This window comes from Pan troglodytes, chromosome 2 (genome assembly GCF_028858775.2).
Source record: "Pan troglodytes isolate AG18354 chromosome 2, NHGRI_mPanTro3-v2.0_pri, whole genome shotgun sequence".
Lineage (NCBI taxonomy): Eukaryota > Metazoa > Chordata > Mammalia > Primates > Hominidae > Pan > Pan troglodytes.
In genome coordinates this window covers 90,210,171-90,235,713 of record NC_086015.1, presented here as the reverse complement: position 1 = coordinate 90,235,713, position 25,543 = coordinate 90,210,171, and the positions used below count along the sequence as shown (strand labels likewise).

Genomic DNA, 25,543 nt, shown 5'->3' with positions numbered 1-25,543 from the left:
GTGGTATTTTTTTTAACAACTATTTGATTGAAATATGGGCTGTCCTAGCAATTTTTAAGAACTCTTCAATGCTTGCCAACTTTATTGAGTTATTGTGAAAAACATCAATGCTAAAAAACACTGGGTAAACAAAAAAATACAATCATGATTGTTGTTAATACAAAAGGGAAACTTGTTTGTAATCCCAATTGTACCATTTATCAGCTGTGTTACTGGGAAAGATCATTTAACTTGAACAAGACTTATTTTTCTTCACCTAAAAAATTGAAACGATTACAGCAGTCTTTGTAAACCTTTTACAATGTAATAGTTGTGTGATTTAAATTAAACATTTATGCATGAGAGAAAATTATGAAAAACTATGCCAAAACAAGGTCTTATGTATCACTGACCCTGGATTCCTCACCACTCCTGAGCCAAGCCATCTACTTAGTTTGGGTTCCTTAAGGCCTTCCAGATCTGCATTTGTTCTTTGTCAAAACTTGCTAACTACTTTGTCCCTTTCACTCAATAAAACTGCTTCAGAGTGTAGCTTTTCCCACACGCATCAAACTAAAACTCAATCTTAATTCCTTCTGTTCCTTGCAAATTGATCTAAACTTGTCCTACCTTAAATTAAGGTAAATTAGAGAAGGGGCTTTTCCGGTGGCTCAGGATTTTCCAGTGTCTCGTTTTAACTATTTTGGATTTTACCCCAACTGAGGTTCATGACACTGCCTCTCTTCTCTCTAATTTATAATTATTATTATTTAACTTCAAATAAAATATCGAAGTTGCTGTATCAGTTTTGCCATGACTTCAGTCTGGGTTCCTTTGCTGTTTAAATATGTTTTTGAAAATACAGACCCACTGTCCTGAAATGTGTTTATTTTGCTTGAAATCTTGGATTCCATTGCCTGAGAATATATGTGAGATGATAACTCAGTTGTCAGAGTTGCCATTATAGCCTAATATTAGCATGTGTATTAAATATATAATTAAGACTTCTGAGTTGGAAACTTGCTGAGATACACTGTATGTATTTCCTTGATCAAGTAATAATTTATCATCCTCATTGTTATGATGTATTATACAATTACTTGGAGGCCGACATTTCATATACACTGTCATTATTAAAACAATCTGTTTGATAAATTTTGTGTTCTTCATTTTAGAGATAAAAATACTTGATGTGTAAGAGTGAACCCTAATGTAAACATTGGACTTTGGTGTCGTAATGATGGGTCAGTGCAGGTACATTGATTACAACAAATGTAACATTTTGGTATAGCATGTCAATAGTGAGGAAGGCTATCAGTGGGTGAGGACAGGGGGTATAGGAGAAATCTTTGCACTTTCCCCTCAATTTTGCTGTGAACCTAAAACTGCTCTAAAAATAAAGTTCATCAATTTAAAAAAAGGAAAAAAAAATACTCAGTGTGGTTAAGTGATTTGCTCAGGATTACTCAGGTCACTAATATCCGCAGATTTATAATTTAAACCCAGGTCTGCATTCTCTTTCTACAATACCTCCAAACATTTTGTGCCTCAAAGTATGACACCTTAGGCATCCTATTTGAAAATAACATACAGATCTCAATGATTAATTAGAGGTTTTCTATATAGCAGGAGAGCGGTAAATATTCTGTAATAACAACTGCTATATATTAGGCCAAATAATGTAACATTGCTATTATAGATTAATATTATTTTAAAGTACATATTTTATCTTATTTTGGTAAACAATATTTCACTCTAGATGATAACTTGCTTTCTTTGATTCGTGGTTTATTTTGTCATTTCGTCTGATGGTAATTGCACTGTATAATGATTAGCAAATAACCCATGATTTGTAAAAAGGTACATGTTAGGCTAAGAAAATTGACTTTATATAAAACTGTTTTGCTTTAATTTTTTTTGGATGGAGTTTTGCTCTTGTTGCCCAGTCTGGAGTTCAATGGCGTGATCTCGGCTCACTGCAACTTCCACCTCCCAGGTTCAAGCAATTCTCCTTGCTCAACCTCCCCAGTAGCTGGGATTACAGGCGCCCACCACCACGCCCGGCTATTTTTTTTTTTTTGTATTTTTAGTAGAGATGGGGTTTCACCATATTGCCCAGGCTGGTCTTGAACTCCTGACCTCAGATGATCCTCCTGCCTCCATCTCCCAAAGTGCTGGGATTACAGGTGTGAGCACCCAGGCTTTTGTCTGTTTTTTTTGTTGTTGTTAAAAATTCTCTATTATCCTAATAGAAAAATACATTAATATATACATATCAGAGTTCTTTAATTCCTGATCATTTCAAAAATAGATGTGTAATTATTTCTCTAAAACACCTCACTAGTTGCTATATAGTATGTGATCTGTCTTCCTAAAGATTAAATTCTTTCTTCTTTTATAGAATTGGAATGTTATGTGCTGTGCAATTATGCATACTAGATTTATGGCAAGAACAAAAGAAAAATTGTGGTTACCAGAAAGTAAAATAGTAAGTACAACATAAACATTGTGCTGGATACATAGAAAAACTTATCAATACCTATAATTATTTTCTTTTACAGAATAGATGCCAAATACATACTTATCTCACTGAAAATGTCACATCACTTTTTTGGAGGTGAATTTAAACAGCCTTACACATTCGATTAAAATGAATGATGACTCATTATTTACAGCGTGTTGGGGGCAACCTCACACCATTTAAGGTCATGCCTTTAATGTAATATAAAGGTTTCATGTTGTGTGTGTGTGTGTGTGTGTGTGTGTGTGTGTGTTTTCGTTTACTTTTAAAATGGAGAATGCTGCTGCCTGAAAGCTGTCTGGGAATTCAGCCAAAGAAAGAAGAGGGTTGCAAAAACTCTGGGGACTTGAAAGAAAAGTGGCTGGCATTAGCTCGGTCCTCACTTTAAACTAAAATTAAAACAATGGACAGACATGTACAGTAATCTCTCTTTTAAGGAAAGAATAGAATGTTTCTATAGTGGTGTCAAGTGGAACAATTTGGTCCTGGCCCAAGTTATGCAGCTGTTTCACAGGAAAATGGCAAAAGGCTTCAGTCCAAAGCAGGCAAATAGGCATGATTGTTCATAAACAGTCACTGGGGCCCTCACATTTAGAACAAGGAAAACAACATTAGCATAAAGAAGGGCAGGTTCGGAACACCAGGCTCAGTGCAACTTGAGCCATGCCATGATGTTGTGATTTACACAAAAGATAGTGGTGTGATTTTGCCTACTACCAATATACCTAATTACTCTGAATAACTCATTCTTCAAAACGTACTAGTTAAATACTTTTTAAGAAACAATGAAGTTTTGACCACAGATTAAATGTATTATTGAAGACAGCTACAAGATATAAAGAAATCATATAGCCACTATTCATTCCTGATTTTCACATGTTAATGAGAAGTGGATCAGATAAATGATAAAGATGATAAAAATTAAGTGCTTACTTATACTAAGCTATACTTAGTACACTAAGTATACTAAGTAAGCTTATATACTAAGCTTACTTAATACTAAGCTATAGTATTGCTTCTCAGTGGTTCTTAAATAACAAAATGAAGATACAGGTACAATAGTTGCAAAATAATGGAGTAGAACTTTGACAACGATTACCTGAGTAAAACAGGGAATTCTAACCTGCTGATTGAGTATATCACATATTTCATTTTCACTCCCACTCTTGTATGGCTATCTTAAAATATGCAAGACTCCCCATTATATGTGTTGCTATTATTATGTTTTATTTTAAAATATGTTTGACAGAAATTTTTCTCATCCCTCTTCCACTTTTTGATTCATTTTTTGAAGTTGATAGTCTTTCCTTTAGTGGCTGTCTTCACTTCCCTACTACCTACTAACTCCCTGATTAAACCGTTTCAATTTGCATCCTGTTCTTTTTGCTCTGGTAAGACTTTTCTTTACAATCAGTAAGATTTCCTTCTGGGAAAATCCAATTATTTCAGTCTTGTCTTGTTTTTTGTCCTTTCTGCCTCATCTGGCACTGTTGGAAATAGTATATAAACTACAGAAAGGCTAAAAAGTAGACTGTTTTTAAAGAGATTAATGCCTTCATCTAATGGAGAAGACAGTTACTGTAAAAATATAGAGAAGTTTATTTAAGATGATTAGAAGAACGAAGAAGAAGCAATAGTCCAAATGAAGAAAGGCATCAAAGAAGTTGATTCTAACTTTAATGCTAATGTCCTGACAGTCTGCAAGGAAATATGATAAAGGGAAAGTTGTGAATGAGAATATAATACAAGGAATCAGTTAATACATATTTACTTGTGGACCATAGCATACAGAATATAACACTGGGATTTATGAAGATAAACGCAACATATAATGACTACTTTACTTTGAAGACGTTGTGGAGCTCATGAGTTATTTGCCAGAAGACACTACATTAAATTACAGATTTTTATATGGTTAAGAACTCATGCCAGAAATGAGTAGTTTGGTAGAAATTTGACAAGTTTCCAGAAATAATATAAATATAGAAGAAAGCCTAATAAAGGAGGATGGCAACAGTGAAACATATCATGAGACTAGCCAGTTCACTGCCCTAAAGCATCTAGGGCTTCAACCTCAGTGGTGAAAATTATTGTCAGTCCTATTCTAGTTTTTCAAAAGTAGCTTTAGCTAGAATAAGTGGAAATTTACATTTAGCAATTGAAGTAGCAGCACATAATAGAAAGAGTTAAGGCTTTGGGCAAGACTGAACTGAATTCAAATTCTCACTCATTTTAAATCTGGATAAATAGGAAAATTTAGTGAAAAGTTTTGAGCCTTAGTTTCTCTTCCGTAAAATAGGGAGCCTTTCTTATTTCCTTTATCTATTTGCAAAATGATAGTAATCAGGATCCTTCTGAGAAAGGTAATATTTTGCATTTCATAAATCTCTTGAAATTTGTATTCTTAAATAAAATAAATAAGAAATTATTGTGCTTTTCATTCATCTGCAGTGCAGAGGATTATTACACATCCAAGATTATTTCTAGGTAACTGAAAAGAGATTAAAAGAAGGCACATTCATTCAACCATATCTTAGATGAGTTATATGAACTACTTAAATATTTAATTATATAAAACATAAAGTCTAATAATTTCCATAAGTAAAATAATGTTCTACTGTTGGAAGTAGATATGGAATCAAAGAATCATTGTAAGACAATTGGATGCTACTTGAGCAGGCATTCATTTATTTTCAAGCATTCTATAAAGCATATTCCCTAACTTCACCTTGTTTAATTGCATAAATTGTGCACATAATCCAAATGTATACAAATGTACTTTTGGATAAATCTGAAGGAAAGAAGACCAAAAACAATCTCTTTAAAATAATTACTAGAAGAGAGAACAGTTTAAAAATATCAAAACTGTGGTAAATAAGGCATGGATTTATTAATATGGTAAAAAATATAATGACATACAATTGATGAAGTTAAAGTGCCAGGCATCTATCTTACAATTCTTTTAGAAAAATTCCCCATGGGATAGTATGAAATTTAAATAATATAAATGTTATTGGAGACAAATTTTTAGCAATTTAACCTGATTTGCCAGAAGCAATCTCATATAGTTATATACAAAGAACAATTTAATTCCTTCTATTAAAATTTAAACAGAATTAAAATAAATTGGAATCTTTTAAAAAATCAAGTAAATTACATAAAGCTAGGCCTAGAGTGTTCCTGTATTAGAATGATCATATTGCTTTCAGATAGAATTTAAATAATCCATAATTAAATATCCATATGTAAGTTTTGCTTAATAATTGGTATTCTTTGACTAGCTATTTATAAACACAAATTTCAAAAGGTGAAGTTTTAGAGTTGAAGTGACATTATCACATTGACGTGCATATATTCTAATATTGAAATTACTTTACAATTAAACACATTGAGTTTGTGACCCATTACTTGTTTCATTGGGTGTTTCATAAGAAATATAGATTCGATTTTCCTTTTATGAAAATGAGTCTTCTTGTAACTTTAAAACTTGGGCATATTTTGGGGATGCTTCAATATTTTCTAAGTTTTTCATGGGAGAACTGAATTCAACAGTGTGCTGCTTTTATAGTCTGATGATATGAACAGTGACTGATATACTCCATTCAGGTTAAAATATCTTACTGGAAAAAATACAAAAAGAAATAACAGCTGGAAATCTTCCCAGAAACTTCACTAGATGACAAAGTAAAAACCAATCTTCCATAGACCTTAATGAAGACATGGTTCATGAGGTTTTCTGTTCTAGAGATCACTTTGCCCACCAAGAAAAGACACAAACTGTGGATTTCTACAGTTAAAGCCTGTAATCAAAGCAAGATAAAAGAAAAAAAGTTAAAAGCTTTATTGCTCATTAACTCACTTACAGTGGTTTTCCTTTGGATTCACAAGTCAAAATTAAAGGCTGTCCTTCTTGTGGAAAAGGAGTCGATGGTATAATCTTAACTGATGGTGTATCTAGAAATAAAAGAATATTAAGAAAGGTAATTAAACACATACAAAACTAGATATTTAATAACTGTGCATCATGCTGTGTGTTCAGCATTTCTAATATATTATTTATAATTGTGTATATTTATAAAGGATTTCTTAGATTTGGTAAAATAAGGTGTGTGATTTAAAAAGCTAACAACCTGTCCATGCAAAGCTAACAAAAATATCTAAATATCTCCTGAGCACCACTGTTGTATTATTTCTGAAATCTGAATTTAAAAGAGAAATTTCAAAAAGTGGTTGAGATGAATATCAAGCATTTCATACAATTGTTTCTTAAACTATTTATAGATGGCTATGAATACTATTATTATGGGCTGAATGCATTTATGTGCATCGGAATAACAACACTTTCATTGTTACAGGAATACCAGGGACTCACAATAAGGAACCCACAATGAACTCAAGCTCAATTACTGTCTCACAAGTATTATGCAGAATCTTTTCAAAATGCAATGATGCAGCACTGGGCACATGCTGCTTGCTCTGAAGTACAGAAGTACAGTTAGTGAGTCACTTCCAATAGCATTTATGATTTTATTAAAAGTTAACATTTGTTATATGTGCTACTGCATGTTTGTTAGAAAATTATTTATTTCCATTTAACAATAAATCATCCCTAGTGAGAATTAAAGAATACTTCAAGACATTTATATGTATAACTTGAATGACATACAATATTCCTTAATCAACACAAAGGTAACATATTTCATAGAAAAAATGGAAAATAAGCTCAAAAAAGAGACGATATTAACACATTCTTTCTTTATGAGGCTTTGCTAGTCCTGGCATTGTCTGGCCCACAGTCAATGTGAAATTGTCTTCTCCTTTTATCTTCACATTCTCTACAATACACAAAATAGGCTCTGAACTCTCCAGAAGATCACAATTATTCTCACTCTTCCCTTCTTAGCTGTAACAGAAGGACTGATCTGCGCTGTTATTATATACATTCTTTGATTTTAGAGCCAGTTAAATGAGTTACTACCGATTGTGTAATTTTCAGGTGAGTTACCTTATCTAAGGAAAATATTATTTAGATTTCTCCTATATAGAATAATAAAGTATAATATAAAATGTAATAGTTTATATCATACTTTAAAATTATGTATGCTTTTCAAATGCATTCTCCTTTAATTCCTTAAACAAGAGAATGCATTGAAGACAATTAAAAATAACATTCTGGTTGCAAATAAACATTCGAAATACATCACTGTAAATATTTGTGGTGTAAAATGACTTAGGAAGAAAAATTAATCTGAAAAAATATGATACACATTCATCATAATTTTTTAACTGACAGAAGAAAAAAATTGAATATCAGATTTAAACATACTTTATTAATTTTTTTCATTATCAGCACATCTATGGAATCAGTTATTGACTAAGATAATCATATAATTTCATCTCCAGAGCAGGATATTTTTAAAAGAAAAAGAGAAAATATTAATAATTATGAAGATGACAGTTGTGAACCAGACTGTTCTGGTCAAACTGAGGCCTATGGTCTTTTGACCTCTAACTAAACATACATATAGCAACATTTATTTTCCCCATGACATATTATAAAGAAGAGTTTAGTTTTCATGGAAAAAGTTTGAGGTGAAAGATCAGAAATGTATAATTTTGGGAGACAGAATTATGTTAACATGGGTGTCTGTGATGTTTAATTTTGTGTGTCAGTTTTACTGTGCCTTGGGGTGTCCAGCTATTTGACCAAACATTATTCTGAGTGTTAATGCGAGGATGTTTTTTGGAGGAGATTAACATTAAAGTTGGTCGACTGAGTAGAGCAGATGGCATTCCATGATATGAAAGGGCCTCATCCAATCTCTTGAAAGACTAAATAAAATAAAAAGGCTGCTCCTCCTCCAAGTAGAAAATAAATCTTCCTGCCTGATGTCGTTTGAACTGCAATGTTGACTTTTTTCCTGCCTTTAGAATAGAATGGAAACCTTAGGTCTTTCTGGGTCTGGATCCTGAGACCTTTGGACTGGAACTATATCATCAATTCTCTTCGTTCTCAGGCCATTAGACTCAGAGTGGAACTAAACCATTGGCACTCTTGGTCTTCCAGCTCGCTGACTCACTTTGCATATCTTGGGATTTCACCTCCATAATCACATGGACAATTCCTTACAATAAATCTCCTTTTATATGTATGTACAGCCTATTGGCTCCATGTCTCCGGAGAACCCTAACATGGTGTCCAATATCCTAACAAAGAGACCCTGAGGCTGTCTTTTATTGAGCGGGGAATGTGCCAGGTGGTAATCTCAGGAAGCCTTGAGAAGTGAGACAGGAAGGGAAGGAAATAAATGAAGCCTGTGTTATTGAGCAGATTACACTATGAGCAAAGCAAATTGAATTCAATTCCACTGTGGAACCGAGAGTGAGTGGAGGACATGACTCTGAGTTACCTTACTTGATGGGCAAGACACAGGACTATTGATGGAATATTTATTTATTAGTTATCCTCTTTGGTTGAGGACTGCTCCCGGGGGTGGGGGTGGAGGAGGTTGGTGAGGAGGTGTTATTTCCTAGGCACTTTTGCCCTTGTCAGTACATAAAAATAGTATGTGCCAAAGGGAAATGGAAGGTCACCACCAGGATCTGCTTCACTAAGGTAAATTACATAGTGGCAGGCAGCTGTGAGAAAAGAGGAACGCACAATGTGGCTTTGCTCTGTCTGTTTAGTTTAAGCAGTACAGGAGAGGCGAGAATCTGTGTAACAAATGTTCCCTTGAAGCATGATTCAGCATTCCCTTTAGATCTGACACAGAGAATTTCCATTATAAGCAAACGCCAAAGCAGATAATATACTTAACACATATTTCCATACAACTCTCAGGAATAACCTAAATAAGCTCTAAGTTACTAAAAATCAAGAGATGTAAGATAGTATTCATTTATTTGACTTCAAAATTATTCAAAGTGTTATTAGCTCCTGTTTCTAAGACCTATCTTTCCATATAAATAAGGAAACACACACACACAAAAACAGAATTTATGTAAAGATAATTTTAAAATGGAGATTTAAATAATTATCTTCCCTAGATTTCCTTGACAAATACCTATGTTTCATCTGTTCCTCAACTCCCTCCCTGCCACACATATACTCTTGGTTCAACTCTTAGGTCCCTGGCTACATTTTCTCAGATTCTGTTGGGTGGTATTTTTCTATGTAGCCTTTACATGTTTAAGATCAGGGTGAATGGGATTCAAATTCTGTTCTTTGATGAATTTCTCTAGGTCTTTTAAGCCTCACTCTTATCTTTAGTTTCCATTTACTTACCAATCACTCATGGATTTATATCCTAGTGCAGTTCTGCTTCACAAGCTTATTTATGTGCAACACTTATGTGGCATGTTCACTTGGATATCTAAAAGGCTTGGCACATTTGACGTATTCAAAATGAACCCAGTCGCCAATCTTTCCCCAACGTTTCCCCTTCAGAGAGCTCTATTTCTATAGATACCACTAGCATCCACGCAGTGACATACACCCGATACCTCTTGTTTCTTTGTTTTTTCCATAATCAATTACCCATGAACTCTTGTTAATTTATCTTCTAAATAATTTTCAAATTAATTCACTACTTTTTCATAGTTCCACAGACACTATTTTAATCTAGTTTGCCAAAAGAGTAAATGGTCTCCTTTATGTCAAAATTTTAACCCTTTAAATCTTACTCTGATAACTAAACAAAATTGTCTTCTCAAAACATAAATCTGATCACATCAACTTACTACTTAAAACCTTTCATAATTAATCTTTTCTCTTAAAAATTATTAAACCATTTAATAATTTTAATAATTAATAAATTTAAAATAAAAATTTAAAATAATTTTAAATTTTAAAATTTAATGATTTTAAATTTAAGTCCTGCATAACCTGTATCATTTATGTTCTTGTCTTCTAATGTTCTATTTTATTATTTGAATTCCAGCCAATTTTATTTTTATCAAGTTCTTTAATAAATGTGTTTCATTTTGCCTTCATACAAATTATCAGAAATGCTCCATTTTGGAGAGATTCCTTGCTTATTTAATTCTTACGTATTTTTAAAATCTTAATTCAAATGCTTTTGCTAAGGGCAATCATTCATTACCTTCAAATCTGATCAGATACCATTGCTGCATGTTCCTTTTTTCACCCTTGTGTGATGTTCTTTTTAAAAGTAGTTGATATATCCTCCATGTCTTGCATAGTGTTTAAACAAAGTGTGTGCTTAATAAATAATTGTTAAATAAGGGGAAGTAATATTCTTTTTATTTTCTTTTTTTTCAGACGAGGTCTCACTCTGTCCCCGAGGCTGGAGTGCAGGGGTGTGATCACAGCTCACTGCAGCCTCGGCCTCCTGGGCTCACATGATCGATCCTGCAGCCTCAGTCTAGTAAGTAGCTGGGACCACAGGTGTGCTCCACCATGCATGGCTAATTTTCTTTCTCTTGCTCTCTCTCTCTTTCTTTTTCTCTCTTTATCTCTTTCTTACTTTCTTTCTTCTTTCTTTCTTCCATTTTTGAAGAGATGGAGTCTCACTGTGTTGCCCAGGCTGGTCTCGAACTCCTGGCCTCACGTGATCCTCCCATCTTGGCCTCCAAAAGTGCTGGGATTACAGGTGTGAGCTACCATGCATGGCCAGCAATAAAATTTGTGATATATCTTATCATCATTTTGGTATACTATTCTAAAATATTTTTAAATGCTTAAATGAAATTTATTGGTGCCTGATGTTTAGAAGGTACATTAACAAGATTAACATTATAATTAATCTGAACTATTAATTAATTAACATTTAATTATTAAGTAATATAATTATTAATATATTAATTAATTAACATATAATTAATCTTAAATATTTAAGTTGCAAACCTTAGATTAACTTTTAATCTTAGTTCATATTTAATTTAATGTGGAGTACTATTCAACCATAAAAAGAATGAGATCCAGTCATTTTTAACAACATGGATGGAACTGGAGATCATTTTGTTTTGTGAAATGAGCGAGGCACAGAAACACAAACATCACATGTTCTCATTTATTTGTGAGATATAAAAATCAAATCAATTCAACTCGTAATCACAGAGAGTAGAAGGATGGTTACCAAAGGCTCAGAAAGGTACTGGGGGTTTGAGAGGGAGGTAGGAATGGTTAAGGAGTACGAGAAAAAAATTAGAAAGAATGAACAAGACCTACTATTTGATAGCACAAGGAAGTGACTATAGTCAATAGTAATTTAATTATATATTTTAAAATAAGTTACAGAAGGTAATTGGACTGTTTGTAACTCAAAGAATAAATGCTTGAGGGGATAGATAACCCATTCTTCATGATGTGCTTATTTCGTTTTGCATGCCTGTATCAAAACATCTCATGTACCCCATAAATATATACACCAATTATGTACCCATAGAAAGTTTTAAAAAAAGAAAAAATTTTTAAATGTATATTGCACACTCTCTGTTACAAATAATCTGCATTGGATATCATTAGGTAACAATTTTCTATGTTGTTAAAAATACCAATTTCTTTTTAATGCAAGTACTACATGTGTAAACTATTTTTTACTCATCTGATTTTGGCAGAGGTAGTACTCAATTGTGAAGACATTTATTTAATTATTCAGCCAAAGCTAGTTTATATTTCCATGATATAAATTATTCCTCTTTAAACATGCCATTTTAGTAATACTCACTAAATGCCTTTTTATTAAGCACAAGTACTACAGTAATGAGGTTATTATCTTAAACTTGACTCTCGAATAATTGTTTTTAATAGCAGGAAGTAATTTTGGCTTTGATAAAGATCTCTATCATTATTATTTCTATTTATTTTCATCAGACACTTTATCGTACATAAGAGAATTGATTAAGCAATGTTATCCTAAAAACATTTTAGTAAGATATCAATAATATTCTAGAAATAATGCTTGTAAATGCGTTTAGAACTACTATACTTTGTTAGCTAACCAAAGAACAGAAAAGTAGTCATCTCAAAAATTGAGTTAATTTTGAAAGTCTTCACTTTCCAGGATGTCTTCAAACTATTTATATTAATGTGTGAGACTCTGATGTAAACATATTTCTCTCTATTATTTATTTTGTTACATATCAAAATGAATGGATTATTTGTCAGGACTGGCACAATACATAATAGACTACATGTAAACGGTTTTCTAAAATAATCTTAAATTTATGCACTTAATGTGTTACTCCACTTTTTACTGACCCAGATATGAATAGTAATGAAGTCAATAGTGCATCATCCAAACTTTTCCTTACATGCTTTTGCCAAGTTATCTACTAGATTTAGAAAAAAAAAGTTTGTATTTTTTCTGTGAATATGTTTTATAAGTTAATTATAGATTTTCTTCTGGTTCATAGTTGTTCATTTTAAACATATTTCAAATGATTGAAATTGGGAATATTTTCTAAACCAAATTTTACTTAAACAGTAATTCCAGACTTACTGTAGAAATAATTCCTCTATTTTCCTCTGTAGGAGCAAGGTGTGTTACATTTATTCCTGCTCTACTATTTCACAAGACAGAATGACTCTTTTGGTTCAGTACGTTGGAGATGTGTATGATGTTCTGTTTTTAATTTACTGATATAATGTATTGTATTGTACCAATTAGTAATAGTTTAAAAGGGGGTTAGAAAAAATGCATTAATACGACTGCTATTTATTCTAGTTTTGTCCTGTATGTTAATCTCAGATATTTTTTGCAAACTAGCAATTTTCACGCAGTTTTAAAATGCCTTTAAAAAATTGGTCCTTTCAACGTTGTATTTATTAAATATACAGGAATGTACATAATGTATATTTGTAATATATCCACAACATTTTGAGCATTCAAAATCTAATATATTAACTTACTCAATTGTGTGTCCTTATATCTCATGCTTAGTAAATTGTAAGAGCTCTTTAAGTGTTGTGTAAATAAATGAATGTTTTGTTCAAAATGCAAAAAAACTGAAGTTTTGCACAAGTGTGTAAAGATAGGCATATATTCAATCATTAACAAATAATTTTTCAGTACTTGTAAGTATCCAACTAAAATACGCAGATATTTTAAAAGCAAAATGCTCTAAGACTTTTGTAGAAACAAAAAATATTCTTTAGAATGTCTATAAAATGTTTAAATGTGGAAAGCCCCATTGTTTTCCTAAATTTTTTTTTATTGTTTTACCTTTGTCTGACATATTCTGGGGCTTATTTAGGAAGAAACACAATTACTTTCAAAAGCTAGATTTACGGACAAAAGGTTTTTCTTCTTTTGACTGGGCGTGGTGGCTCACGCCTGTAATCCCAGCACTTTTGGAGGCCGAGGTGGATGGATCATGAGGTCAGGAGATCAAGACTATTCTGCCCAACATGGTGAAACGCCGTCTCTACTAAAAATACAAAAATTAGCTGGGCATGATGGCATGCGCCTGTAATCCCAGCTACTCAAGAGGCTGAGGCAGGAGAATCACTTGAACCCGGGAGGTGGAGGTTGCGGTGAGCCGAGATCGTGCCATTGCACTCCAGCCTGGCAACAGAGCAAGACTCCATTTCAAAAAAAAAAAAAAAAAAAAATTCTTCTTTTATACAAAAATTTAAAGGTTTTATGAACTTGGGAAGTAAGGATAGCTCACGTTGCATTTGAATGACTGAGGATTTGAATCAAAGTAAAGACATTGATCCAGCAGAATGGATTTTCTATATCCTTAGCAAGGATTTTAAAAGAGAAAAGACCTGTGATGAAGCTTCTATTAAACCACCTTATGAACAATCTTAAAAGCACAAGCTTTGAAAGTATTTAGCGTCATTGGTTTAACAAAATTTATCCATCACCAGATTTTGTAGATAAATAAAAAGAAGCTTTGAGTTGAATGTTTTATCAGGAAAAAAATAAAATAAAAAACAACGTATTTCTTTTGTAATTGAATAAGTATAATAGAAATTTAAGGTTATATAAAATCAACACTTAACCTGTTATGGATGATAGCCAAAATGCTAAGTAAGAGAAACAACCAAAGACTACTGTACCCTCCTATATTGCATAATGTAGTGAGTGAAGAAATACAGTGGTTTATAACACAAAGTAGCAGTCATTTGCATTGCTTATATTACAGTCTTTGGTTGAAAGAAAATTATAATATTGATAATTTTATTTGTTCACAAAATTAGTTCCTATGAGTACTGTCATTTATTCATTTGACAAACACATAGTTTCTAAGACACACAAAGAAGAGTGCTAGTACCCATTTCTATCCATTGTTTCACTAGAATGGTAACATTGTAACATTATAATATTTTACATTGTGACATTCATATTGCGGTCCCTCAAGATCAGGTATTAGTCTTAAACGGTGCTACTCAGTGTTTGGCATATTCCTAGGAATGCATGCTTATCAAAGCAGAGATCATCTTTTATCTTGTACACTGACTTATCCTCATGTCCTAGAATAACTACTGGACCTCAATTAAGTAATTGTTGAATAAATAAATGAATAATGGTCTTTTGAAATATTTTCCAACTACTGATTAAATTTGTTAGAAAATCAAATTTACTCGTCACAACTATCTTCTAATAATAGTAAACATTAATCAAATACTTGGTAAATAATACGCATTGATGTAATTGCTCTGTATGCATTGGCTCATCTAACTCTTATAAAGCATACCAAAAATTCTGTGCTCTCCTCATTGTACAGAATACGAAACATGCTCAAAGGAGTGAAGTTAACACTGATAAATTTATTTGACCCTTTTTCTCCAATCTTAATCACATTTCAAGGAGTTTGTGTTTTCTAGTCTCTTTTAGACTACACCAGCAATTGATGTTTTTCATACTATGTTCTGTTAAATTCATCAAAATTAACTCTTTCTCTATCTGGTTAAATTAGCACCCAGCCCAAGACTTTGGCTCTATATGATCTGCATATTGTGTACACTCTCATATATCTCTCTCACATCGTTTTCCTCATTGACAGTCAAAAAATATTCTTTTAAAATACACCCACTGTCTCATTTATAAAAACAGGTTCTTCTTATTCACAAACTCTTCTCATCCACAAATAATATTAAAAAAAACTCCCGATAGCAAATTTGTACTAACGGAAATTTAGAAATTTTAAAGTGTCTTGCAGATGAAAGACTTGTGAATCTTTGCCTTATCGCAATATTATTGCATAAGAGTTTCCAAACTAAATTTATGTAACACTCATATAAAGATCTCTCAGTACTTAACATTAATACTAAAGAAGACAATGCACTAACTCACTATTGTGAAGCCACTTTTGTTTTACTTCAAAATAGTGGTTCTCATCTGAGTACAATTTCATCCCCTAAGTATATTTGAAAATGTCTGAAGACATTTTTGCTTGTTAGAGGAACGGAGAATAGCAATTAACATCTAATGAGCAGAGGCCAGGAGTGCTGCTAAACATCCCACAGCACATAGGACAGCCCCACACCAGCCCCCAAAAACAAACAGAATTCTCTTGCCCAAAATGTCAATAATACTTTTCTTTAAAATATTTACATTTACTTTATTATCTATTTTCTATTTATGTATTTATTTATTTATTTTTGAGACAGAGCCTCACTCTGTCGTCCGGCTGGAGTGCAGTGGTATGATCTCGGCTCACTGCAAGCTCCTCCTCCCGGGTTCATGCCATTCTCCTGCCTCAGCCTCCCGAGTAGCTGGGACTACAGGCGTCTGCCACCACGCCCGGTCATTTTTTTATATTTTTAATAGAGACGGGGTTTCACCGTGTTAGCCAGGATGGTCTCGATCTCCTGACCTCATGATCTGCCCTCCTTGGCCTCCCAAAGTGCTGGGATTACAGTCGTGAGCCACTGTGCCCGGCCTATTTTCTTTATATTTGTCTATCTATCTATCTATCTATCTATCTATCTATCTATCTATCTATCTCTGTCTTCTTTGTTACAAAAGATAGGGAGCTACTAGAGAACTGTGGCGCTGTATGCATTGATATGAATTGCTTATGTTCTCTCACATCATTGCTTACTCCTGAAAGGAAGTGAACGCTTAATACTCTGAGTTAGGCCATTATGATACACTCCTGAAATGAAAAGCTGTAAATCAAACTCAATCCACACCTCAAGTTTTACCACTCAATAGGAACAGTGGGGTTAAAATACCAAGGGTTAACAGGACTCTTTCAGTTCCAGCACTATCTGATTCTCGTTTTTTCCTGGGTACAATTGTGTTTTTCTAAGATGTTTAGTTTATTTTTCCCGTTTGTAATTCTGTAGTAAAATTCTCACTTTCCATTTAACTTACATTTCTTAATACTGAAAATTATCGGGTACTTTTCTTCAACGGTGTGTTAAATTTCTTTCGATTTTAGTGAATGCTTCTGTGGCAATCATTATTTATTTGAAAAATATTTATAAATCACTGTGCATACAAGACACAGTACCACTATTATAAAACTGTTATACATCTGCAAAAATAGCAACCCATCGGAATATAGTATTAATAAATTAGATAAATTATATATAGTTCAAAATAATTCAAACTCAATATTGTAGACACCATAGTACTTGGATGATGTAGTATGGGAGTTGCCAGAAGGATAGATTATACATATTTGTCAGAAGCAAAGAAGATTACTTAGAAAAGTGACATTTAAAATAATTCAGAGAAAACACAGCATTTGATCTGGTAGAAATTTTCTAGAGGGAAAGAAAAGAAGGGATTTAAGGCAAAGGAAAAATTAACAAAGTGTTGTATTAAAGAATGTTGGCTATGTATGAGGCATCTAGAAATAATGTAAAGCATAGAATGCATTGTCTGAAAAAGAGTACTTGAGAGCAGCATTATAGGGGGTTGGTTGTATTTTAAAAGCCTTGAATGTCAAGTTGTAGAGTTTGGACTTTATGTTACAAGCAATAAGAAATCTTCGCGGGTTTGTATCAGGTAAAGAACCAATATTTAAGAAGACATGTTTCGCAGTGTGTAAAACTGAGTGTATCTAGGAGAGGCATAGAAGCAATGTGTCTCTATCATAAAGTTGGGCCACAAGGAAGACCTTAAAGGGAAGCAAAAGGTAGCAGTAAAAATACAGATAATAAATGCATCAGCACTTTCGTTCATTTTAATTCTTATTTATTTATTTATTTATTTATTTATTTTTAGATGTTGTTTCATTTTGTCACCCAGGCTGGAGTGCAGTGGTGCCATCTCGGCTCACTGCAGCCTCAAACTCCTGGGCTTAAGGGATCCTTCCACTTTGGCCCCCGATGTAGCTGGGCTACAGGAACACACCACCACTCATAGCTAATTATTTTGTATTTTTTGTAGAGACGTGGTTTCCTCCATGTTGGCCAGGCTGGTTTCAAACTCCTGAGCTCAAGTGATCCACCTGCCTTGGCCTCCCAAAGTGCTATGATTACAAGCGTGAACCACTGTGCCAGTCCATACATTTTTATAATTGTTGACTCTACGGTACATTATTTTAAGTGCATTTGAAACAGTTCTAACTATGTTTAAGTAATGACATTTCATAATTTGTGTTCTTTCTTTATTAGAGGTGCTCCAAAAAAAAAGAAACAATTTAATTTTAAAAATAGGTTTAAAAATTGGCTTACCTTGCAATTATGATATGGAAACATTAAATCATCTTATAAATCTAAGATACATTATGAAATTTTGGTGACACTATGTTTCTTTTATTATGAGAAATCTTGCTACTTCAGGGACCTAGTTATTACTTCACCACTAACTCATCAATTATCCCCAACTATGATAAAAAGAATAACATAAGAAGAAAATGGATATATATACAAATAATTTAAGAGTGGGAATGTCCACACAGTAACAACTAATCACATGTGGCTATTTAAATTTAAATGTAATTCAATTATGATTAAGTAAAATTTAAATAGCATTTCCTTAGTCACAATACCCACACTTCAATTGCCGATAACCACAGGGAGCTGATTATTGGCTACCATCTGGAGATAGAGAACATCTCTATTATCACAGAAAGTTATATTGGACAATGCTGGGGTAGAAGGTTTATGCAAGTGATATAAATCATCACTGTTACCTAATCCTTATGTGCTTATAGGATTGCCCAGGTTTTGGATTTTCTTTTGTAAAAATTTAAAAGAAGTATATAAACAAAAACACCATATTGTAGTTCTGTTTGCTACTGTGTTTGTTTTTTTGTTTGTTTGTTTGTTTTTTGCTTTCATGATATCAATTGAGAACTCAGAAGTTTTAATTTTCTGCCTATAATGGTAAGAGAAGGAAATTAATAAAGACACCCCAAAATTATTAGAAAAATTGGAAGAGAAATGCAAATAGAAAATAGTGAAGCTCAAGCCTCTTAAAATGACAGTAAAACAAGTTTTCACTTTTGATACTCTAGATAAATTGTATCAAGCTCAAAAATGGATGAGTTGGAACAGTTTCTAATACAAAGAAGGACTTCACCACACAATATTTTGCAACCATATGATTTTGCTGAAAGGAAAATATGGCAATGTTCTTTTACCTTTTATGATTTTTGAACATAAGAATTTACTTTACACAGTCCATAAATGGAAACATGTTGAAAGCATTTGGTGATGAGGAAATTTTAAGAATATATTTTAGTTTCGGCCGGGCGCGGTGGCTCACACTTGTAATCCCAGCACTTTGGGAGGCCGAGGCAGGTGGGTCATGAGGTCAGGAGATCAAGACCATCCTCGCTAACATGGTGAAACCCCGTCTCTACTAAAAAAAATACAAAAAATTAGCTGGGTGTGGTCGCGGGCGCCTATAGTCCCAGCTACTCAGGAGGCTGAGGCAGGAGAATCGCTTGAACCCGGGAGGCGGAGGTTGCAGTGAGCCGAGATAGTGCCACTGCACTCCAGCCTGGGTGACAGAGCGAGACTCCGTCTCAAAAAAAAAAAACAACAAAAAATATATATTTTAGTTTTATTTTAATTGCTCTTTATAAATCTAAAAATGAAAATGTTTTGCAATTATGGAATAAAGATATTGTATTCTTCTGGGTAAAACTATGAGCCATCAAAGTGTTTTTAAAGTATTGCATTCTAACAATGCTAGTGAAAGAAGAACCAAAAAGCAATGACAAGATAGGACACAGTAGAGATGTATTTTGAAGCTGGACTCATTATTTACAAGATGGGTATATTTCAGGATCATGCATGCCAATTATTGCGCAATTTGTGTATATATACCATTAAAGCCAGAGAAATACATAATAAAAAGTCAGGTTTTTACTTAAATTTTGTATTGAAAGTTCTAATAAAATTTGTTGTTCACTCTCCTTTTATTATTACATCAATACATCATTAAAAAAAAGACTTAGAGTATAAAACAAAAAAAGTGTGGCCCAGATAGTAAATATGACTATTTTGTTTCCTGACACATTGAGGATTAATAAAGTTTAATATACTGATTAATCACATTTTAATTATAAATGTGATAAAAATTACAACAATTTATAATTACAAATTGACCAACATAACATAATTACAATATAGAAGGAGAAGAAAGGAAAGAAGGGGAAGAAGGAGAAGGAAAGAGAAAGAAGGGGAAAGAGGAAGAAAGGAGAAAGAATAAGAAAGAAAAGAAGCAAAAGAAGAAGGAGGAGAAGAAGAAGGAGGAGGAGAAGGAAGAGGAAGAAGAAGATGATGATGAATATGCAGCAGCAGCAGAATCATCTGAGGACTGACACTACCCAACTTCAAGACACAGTATCAAACTACAGTACTCAAAACAGTAAGGTATTGGTGAAAAAGGAGACGTATACATCAATGGAAAAAAAAATGGGATCCCAGAAAGAGACTCACGCAAATATAATCAGCTATATAAAGGAGCAAATACAATTCAACGGAGAGAAGATTGTCTTTTTAACAAGTGGTGCTGGAAAAATTGGACATTCACATACAAAAACGTGAATCTAAACATAGATCTTACAAAATTAATTCAAATGAATCATTGATCTAAGTGTAAAACACAAAACTATAAAACTTCTACAGAATAACATAGGAGAAAATCTAAGTGGCCTTGAATTAGATGATGACATTTTACATACAACATTAAAAGCACAATACATTAAAAAGGTAATTTGGACTTCACTAAAGCTAAACATGTTTACTCTGCAAAAGACACCATTAAATGAATGAATAGATAAGCCACATACTATTAAAATGTATACAAAGTGTACCTAATAAAGGACTCATATCCAAAATATACAAAGAACTTTAAAAATGCATCAGTAAGTAAACAGATAACTAAATTTAAAAATTAGCAAAAGATCTAAACTTTTCCAAGGTAGATATCTCAAACTTTTTTCTAATCTAGACATCTTACCAAAAAAGGAATACAGAAATAAAATAAACAGATACAAAATTAATATCATATATCATTAGGAATTGCAAATTAAAATAACGAGATGCTACTACACATCTATTAGAATGACTAAAATTCAAAATACTGACTCATCAAACACTGGTGAGAATGGAGCAACAGAAACTCTCATTTATTGCTGATGGTAATGCAAAATGGTTCAGCCACTTTGAAAGTGAGTTTTTACTTTCAAGAGCTAAACATGGTCTTGCCATACAATCATACAATCAAGCTCTTTGGTATTTATCCATATGAGCTGAATACTTATGTCTGCACAAAAACCTATGCATGATGTTTCTAGCAGTTGTGTTCATAATTGCCAGAACTTGAAAGAAACCAAGATATTGTTCAATAGGTGAATGGATAAACAAATTCTAGTACAACCATACAATTGAATGTTATTCAGCAATAAAAGAAATGAGTTATGAAGCTATGAAAACATGAGCTGGAACCTTAGATTCATATTGCAAGTGAAAGATGCCAGTCTGAAGAGATTACATCCTGCAAAATTCCCATTATATGACATTCTCGAAAACACAAAACTATAGTCAATAATAGGATCACTGGTTACCAGGTCTTGTGGGAGAAGTAAAGTGAGATAAAGAGGTGGAGCACAGGAGATTTTTTGGGCTGTAGAACTAAATTGGATGATGTAACGAGAGAGAGAGAGAGATAACAGTAGATACATGACATTATACACATGTCAAAACCCATAGAACTACACAATGCAGAGTGAACCCTAATGTAAAGGATGTACTTTACTTAACAATAATCTATCAATATTAGTTCTTCAGTTGTGACAAAGATAACACAATAATGCAAGATATTAATAATAGGGGAAACTATAAGGGGAGTGAGGAGAGGGTGTATATGGGAACCCTCTGTACTTTCTGCTCAACTAATCAGTAAACCCAAAACTGCTCTTAAAAATAAAGTATATTATTTAAAAAAACACCAGACTATTGGACCAGATGGTAAATAGCAATAACAATCTTTCCTAATATATCAAGAGCCAATCCAGTAAAGTCTAATACATTGATTTATTACAGTCATTTTCTAACTATACGTTTTTCTCATGGAAATTGTGTGTATGTCTGTGTGTGTGTGTATGTGTGTGTGTTTATAGTTTATTCAGAAAGTAGAAATACAAAAATTTCAAAATATTGGGCATTAAATATCTACTCATTTTTAATACAAAAATACCTGCAGCTATCTTTTAAAAATAGACATAAAGTAGAATAAATTATTAAATTGAAAGTTAAAAATATTAGGTATTAACAAGATGTATATGATATTTTTACTTGTCATGGTCATTTATGTCTCATTTTTATCCAGTTTTTATTCTCTATTAGACTGACTTAAAAATAATTGAAAACATTCACTAACATCTGTACTATACATACATTCCATAATTTTGATGTTATGTTTTACTGCCTCTTTATGAAATTAAGGTGTGTTTTCAAAATAATTTTAAAACTTCCAAAAAGTTTTATAAATGCGTACTTGATGATAATCTTAATTAGGAAATTTGAGAGTATGTTATATTAATTTTATATATACATTTATTATCTTTTAATTTGGAATTCCCATTCACAAATATATATATCCTCTTCAATGAGTTTTAATAACACACACAAATTGTTACATACTATTAATAATATAAAGATGGCACAATAACAACATTTTGAATCCTTGCCTCTAGATGGCTTAAAATACCTGATAATTCAATTACTTTTAATATTTAACATAAATATTCTTATATTTTATAAAAGAAAACAATATTTGTCTCATGAGCAAAACGTGCCATTAATATATACTGCTGGTAATATACATAAATGTAACTTCTCTGAAAAAAATTAAAAATTTTTTGGAATCTCAAATAGTGGTCACACTCTGGGCTATCTTTATTGACATAATGAAATGCATCTCTTACTAAACAGCATAGATCACCTTATGATTCTAGCATATATACCATTTCAGTAGCTTTTTGAAATATCTTAGGCTAAATTAAAATTCTTCTAAGGCATTCCCAGGCATAAATATGGCATTTTGTTTGTCAAAAGAACAGTTTAGTTCTAAAAAAATGTAACCCAAATATAATTTTCATTTCACCTTTCCTATTTCCTTTTATATTCTGTGCCCTTGTGCTATATATAATTTGTGGTAGACAAGATAATTAGATAATTAGCATTTCATAAATGAGATGCCAGATGAGTGAGATATTTTATTTTGAATGCTCCTTGGAATATTCGTCTTCCTATCTGATAAGCTGATATATCCTGAAACACGTAATATATAATATGTAGAAAGGTAGTGAAAGCAAAGAGAATATAACTAACATAGGGCAATTTAAAATAAACTGACCTGGGCTAGAGAAACGTACGGGTTTGTGTAGTGTAGACTGCATAGATAAGAACTTTATTACTTTTTACAAGTGAAAAAGGACAACAGCTAAGAATACATGAAATAAAGAATCTCTGCCCACATCTGAGAATAAAAAGAAGATACAAACAACTGAATTACCAAACTTTAAACCCATCTATATTGAATATTGTCTTCTATAATCAGAATTTTATTTTAAATCAATTTCATTGTTTTGCAACTAAACAGAGAACTGATCAAGCATATTAGTTGGTCCAGAAAAGTAACAAAAAAGTACAGGGAAGAATTTAGTTTCTCTGGGCACAAAGTAATTATCTTTAAAACGGAGTAAGGCAAGGAAGGAATCTCTTCAGAAATAGTTTGATACATTTTAAAAATGTAAGTTGTTAAGAGAAAAATGGATTGACTTTATTAGTAATTTGCATGGTAACTAGAATAGAGATATAATCATCAAGAAGGTAAAGGTCAGGACTGTCAATTGACCATTTAACCCCTTAAAAAGATATAATTTTAGTAACAATTGGACCCAAACGTTTTTCTGTTATTTTAAATATATATGATATATTTCTTATTTTCATTCATTATTAACCTAATTTATTTCATGTAAACACAATTTTAACACTTCAGCTTATTTTCCTCTCATCCTTCCTCCTTTCCTTCAGCCATTCATTCCTTCCTTTCCTTGAAGCTCAGAATTTTTTGGGTGTACATGCAGGGTCTCCTCTACAAGCTATTTTAACTATTTATTGCTTTAAACAATAACTTTCATGTGTAAATAGCTACTCATTTTTATAGGCAAAGTCTAGTACTGTTAAAGCAAGTACTAAACAAACATTAATGATAAGCATAAGATTTCATGATGAGATGAATTATATAGAAAATGTACTTTACACACATTTTTAAAAATTTGAACTCTCATTTTTCATATTTTCAGTTCTTAGTTACAGTATTAAAATGCTTTTTCAGGAAAAACACACAATAGTCTGACATATTTTAGTTTTCTGTCTCTTGCACTTTTCATTTTCATTAAGTTTATTTTTAATGTAATTTTTGTCAATGATACATACAGAAAATGAATATTCAGTCATTTTCTTCTTTTCTGTGTTTTGTGCACTGTGAGTGCAGATACATTATTTATACTGAGATTTAAATAATATCTGACTCATACAATGTGTTCTTCTAAAAATTAACTCACAAATAAAAAGTTATTTTACAAAGAAATCTGTGTAAAAATGGGAGGACAAATTTGAGTTTTCATTGATTAATTTTTAAAAGTGGTTTTTCCCACTGCTCAGTTGTGAAGTTTCCTCTTCCCTGTTATGTAAAATCTGCAGGTAATTGTGATTCATTGTGAAAGTTCTGCTTTTCATTTTCTTAAATTTCAGTTTTAAAAGAACTCTCTTTCTGCCTGGCAGAGACACAACCAAAAAAGAGAATTTTAGACCAATATCCTTGATGAACACTGATGCAAAAATCCTCAATAAAATGCTGGCAAACCGAATCCAGCAACACATCAAAAAGCTTATCCACCATGATCAAGTGGGCTTCATCCCTGGGATGCAAGGCTGGTCCAACATACCAAAATCAATAAATGTAATCCAGCATATAAACAGAACCAAAGACAAAAACCACATGATTATCTCAATAGATGCTGAAAAGGTCTTTGACAAAATTCAACAACCTTTCATGTTAAAAACTCACAATAAATTAGGTGTTGATAGGACATATCTCAAAATAATAAGAGCTATCTATGACAAACCCACAGCCAATATCATACTGAATGGACAAAAACTGGAAGCATTCCCTTTGAAAACTGGCACAAGACAGGGATGCCCTCTCTCACCACTCCTATTCAACATAGTGTTGGAAGTTCTGGCCAGGCCAATCAGGAAGGAGAAGTGAATAAAGGGCATTCAATTAGGAAAAGAGGAAGTCAAATTGTCCCTGTTTGCAGATGACATGTTTGTATATCTAGAAAACCCCATCGTCTAAGCCCAAGCTGATAAGAAACTTCAGCAAAGTCTCAGGATACAAAATCAATGTGCAAAAATCACAAGCATTCTTATACACCAATAACAGACAGAGAGCCAAACCATGAGTGAACTCCAATTCACAACTGCTTCAAAGAGAATAAAATACCTAGGAATCCAACTTACAAGGGATGTGAAGGACCTCTTCAAGGAGAACTACAAACCACTGCTCAACTAAATAAAAGAGGACACAAACAAATGGAAGAACACTCCATGCTCATAAACAGGAAGAATCAATATCATGAAAATGGCCA

At 32.5% G+C, this 25,543-nt stretch overlaps 1 protein-coding gene across 5 annotated transcripts in view; it reads right to left on the bottom strand.

Annotated features, from left to right (window-relative positions):
- Positions 1–25,543, bottom strand: part of CADM2 (cell adhesion molecule 2) — a 1,117,362-nt gene that overhangs the window by 133,637 nt on the left and 958,182 nt on the right. For all 5 annotated transcript variants that reach the window (XM_016941511.4, XM_016941509.4, XM_063806909.1 and 2 more), the window contains one exon: positions 6,364–6,454. In XM_016941511.4, coding sequence (XP_016797000.2) covers positions 6,364–6,454 — 91 coding nt within the window. The remainder of the gene's footprint in view (positions 1–6,363; positions 6,455–25,543) is intronic.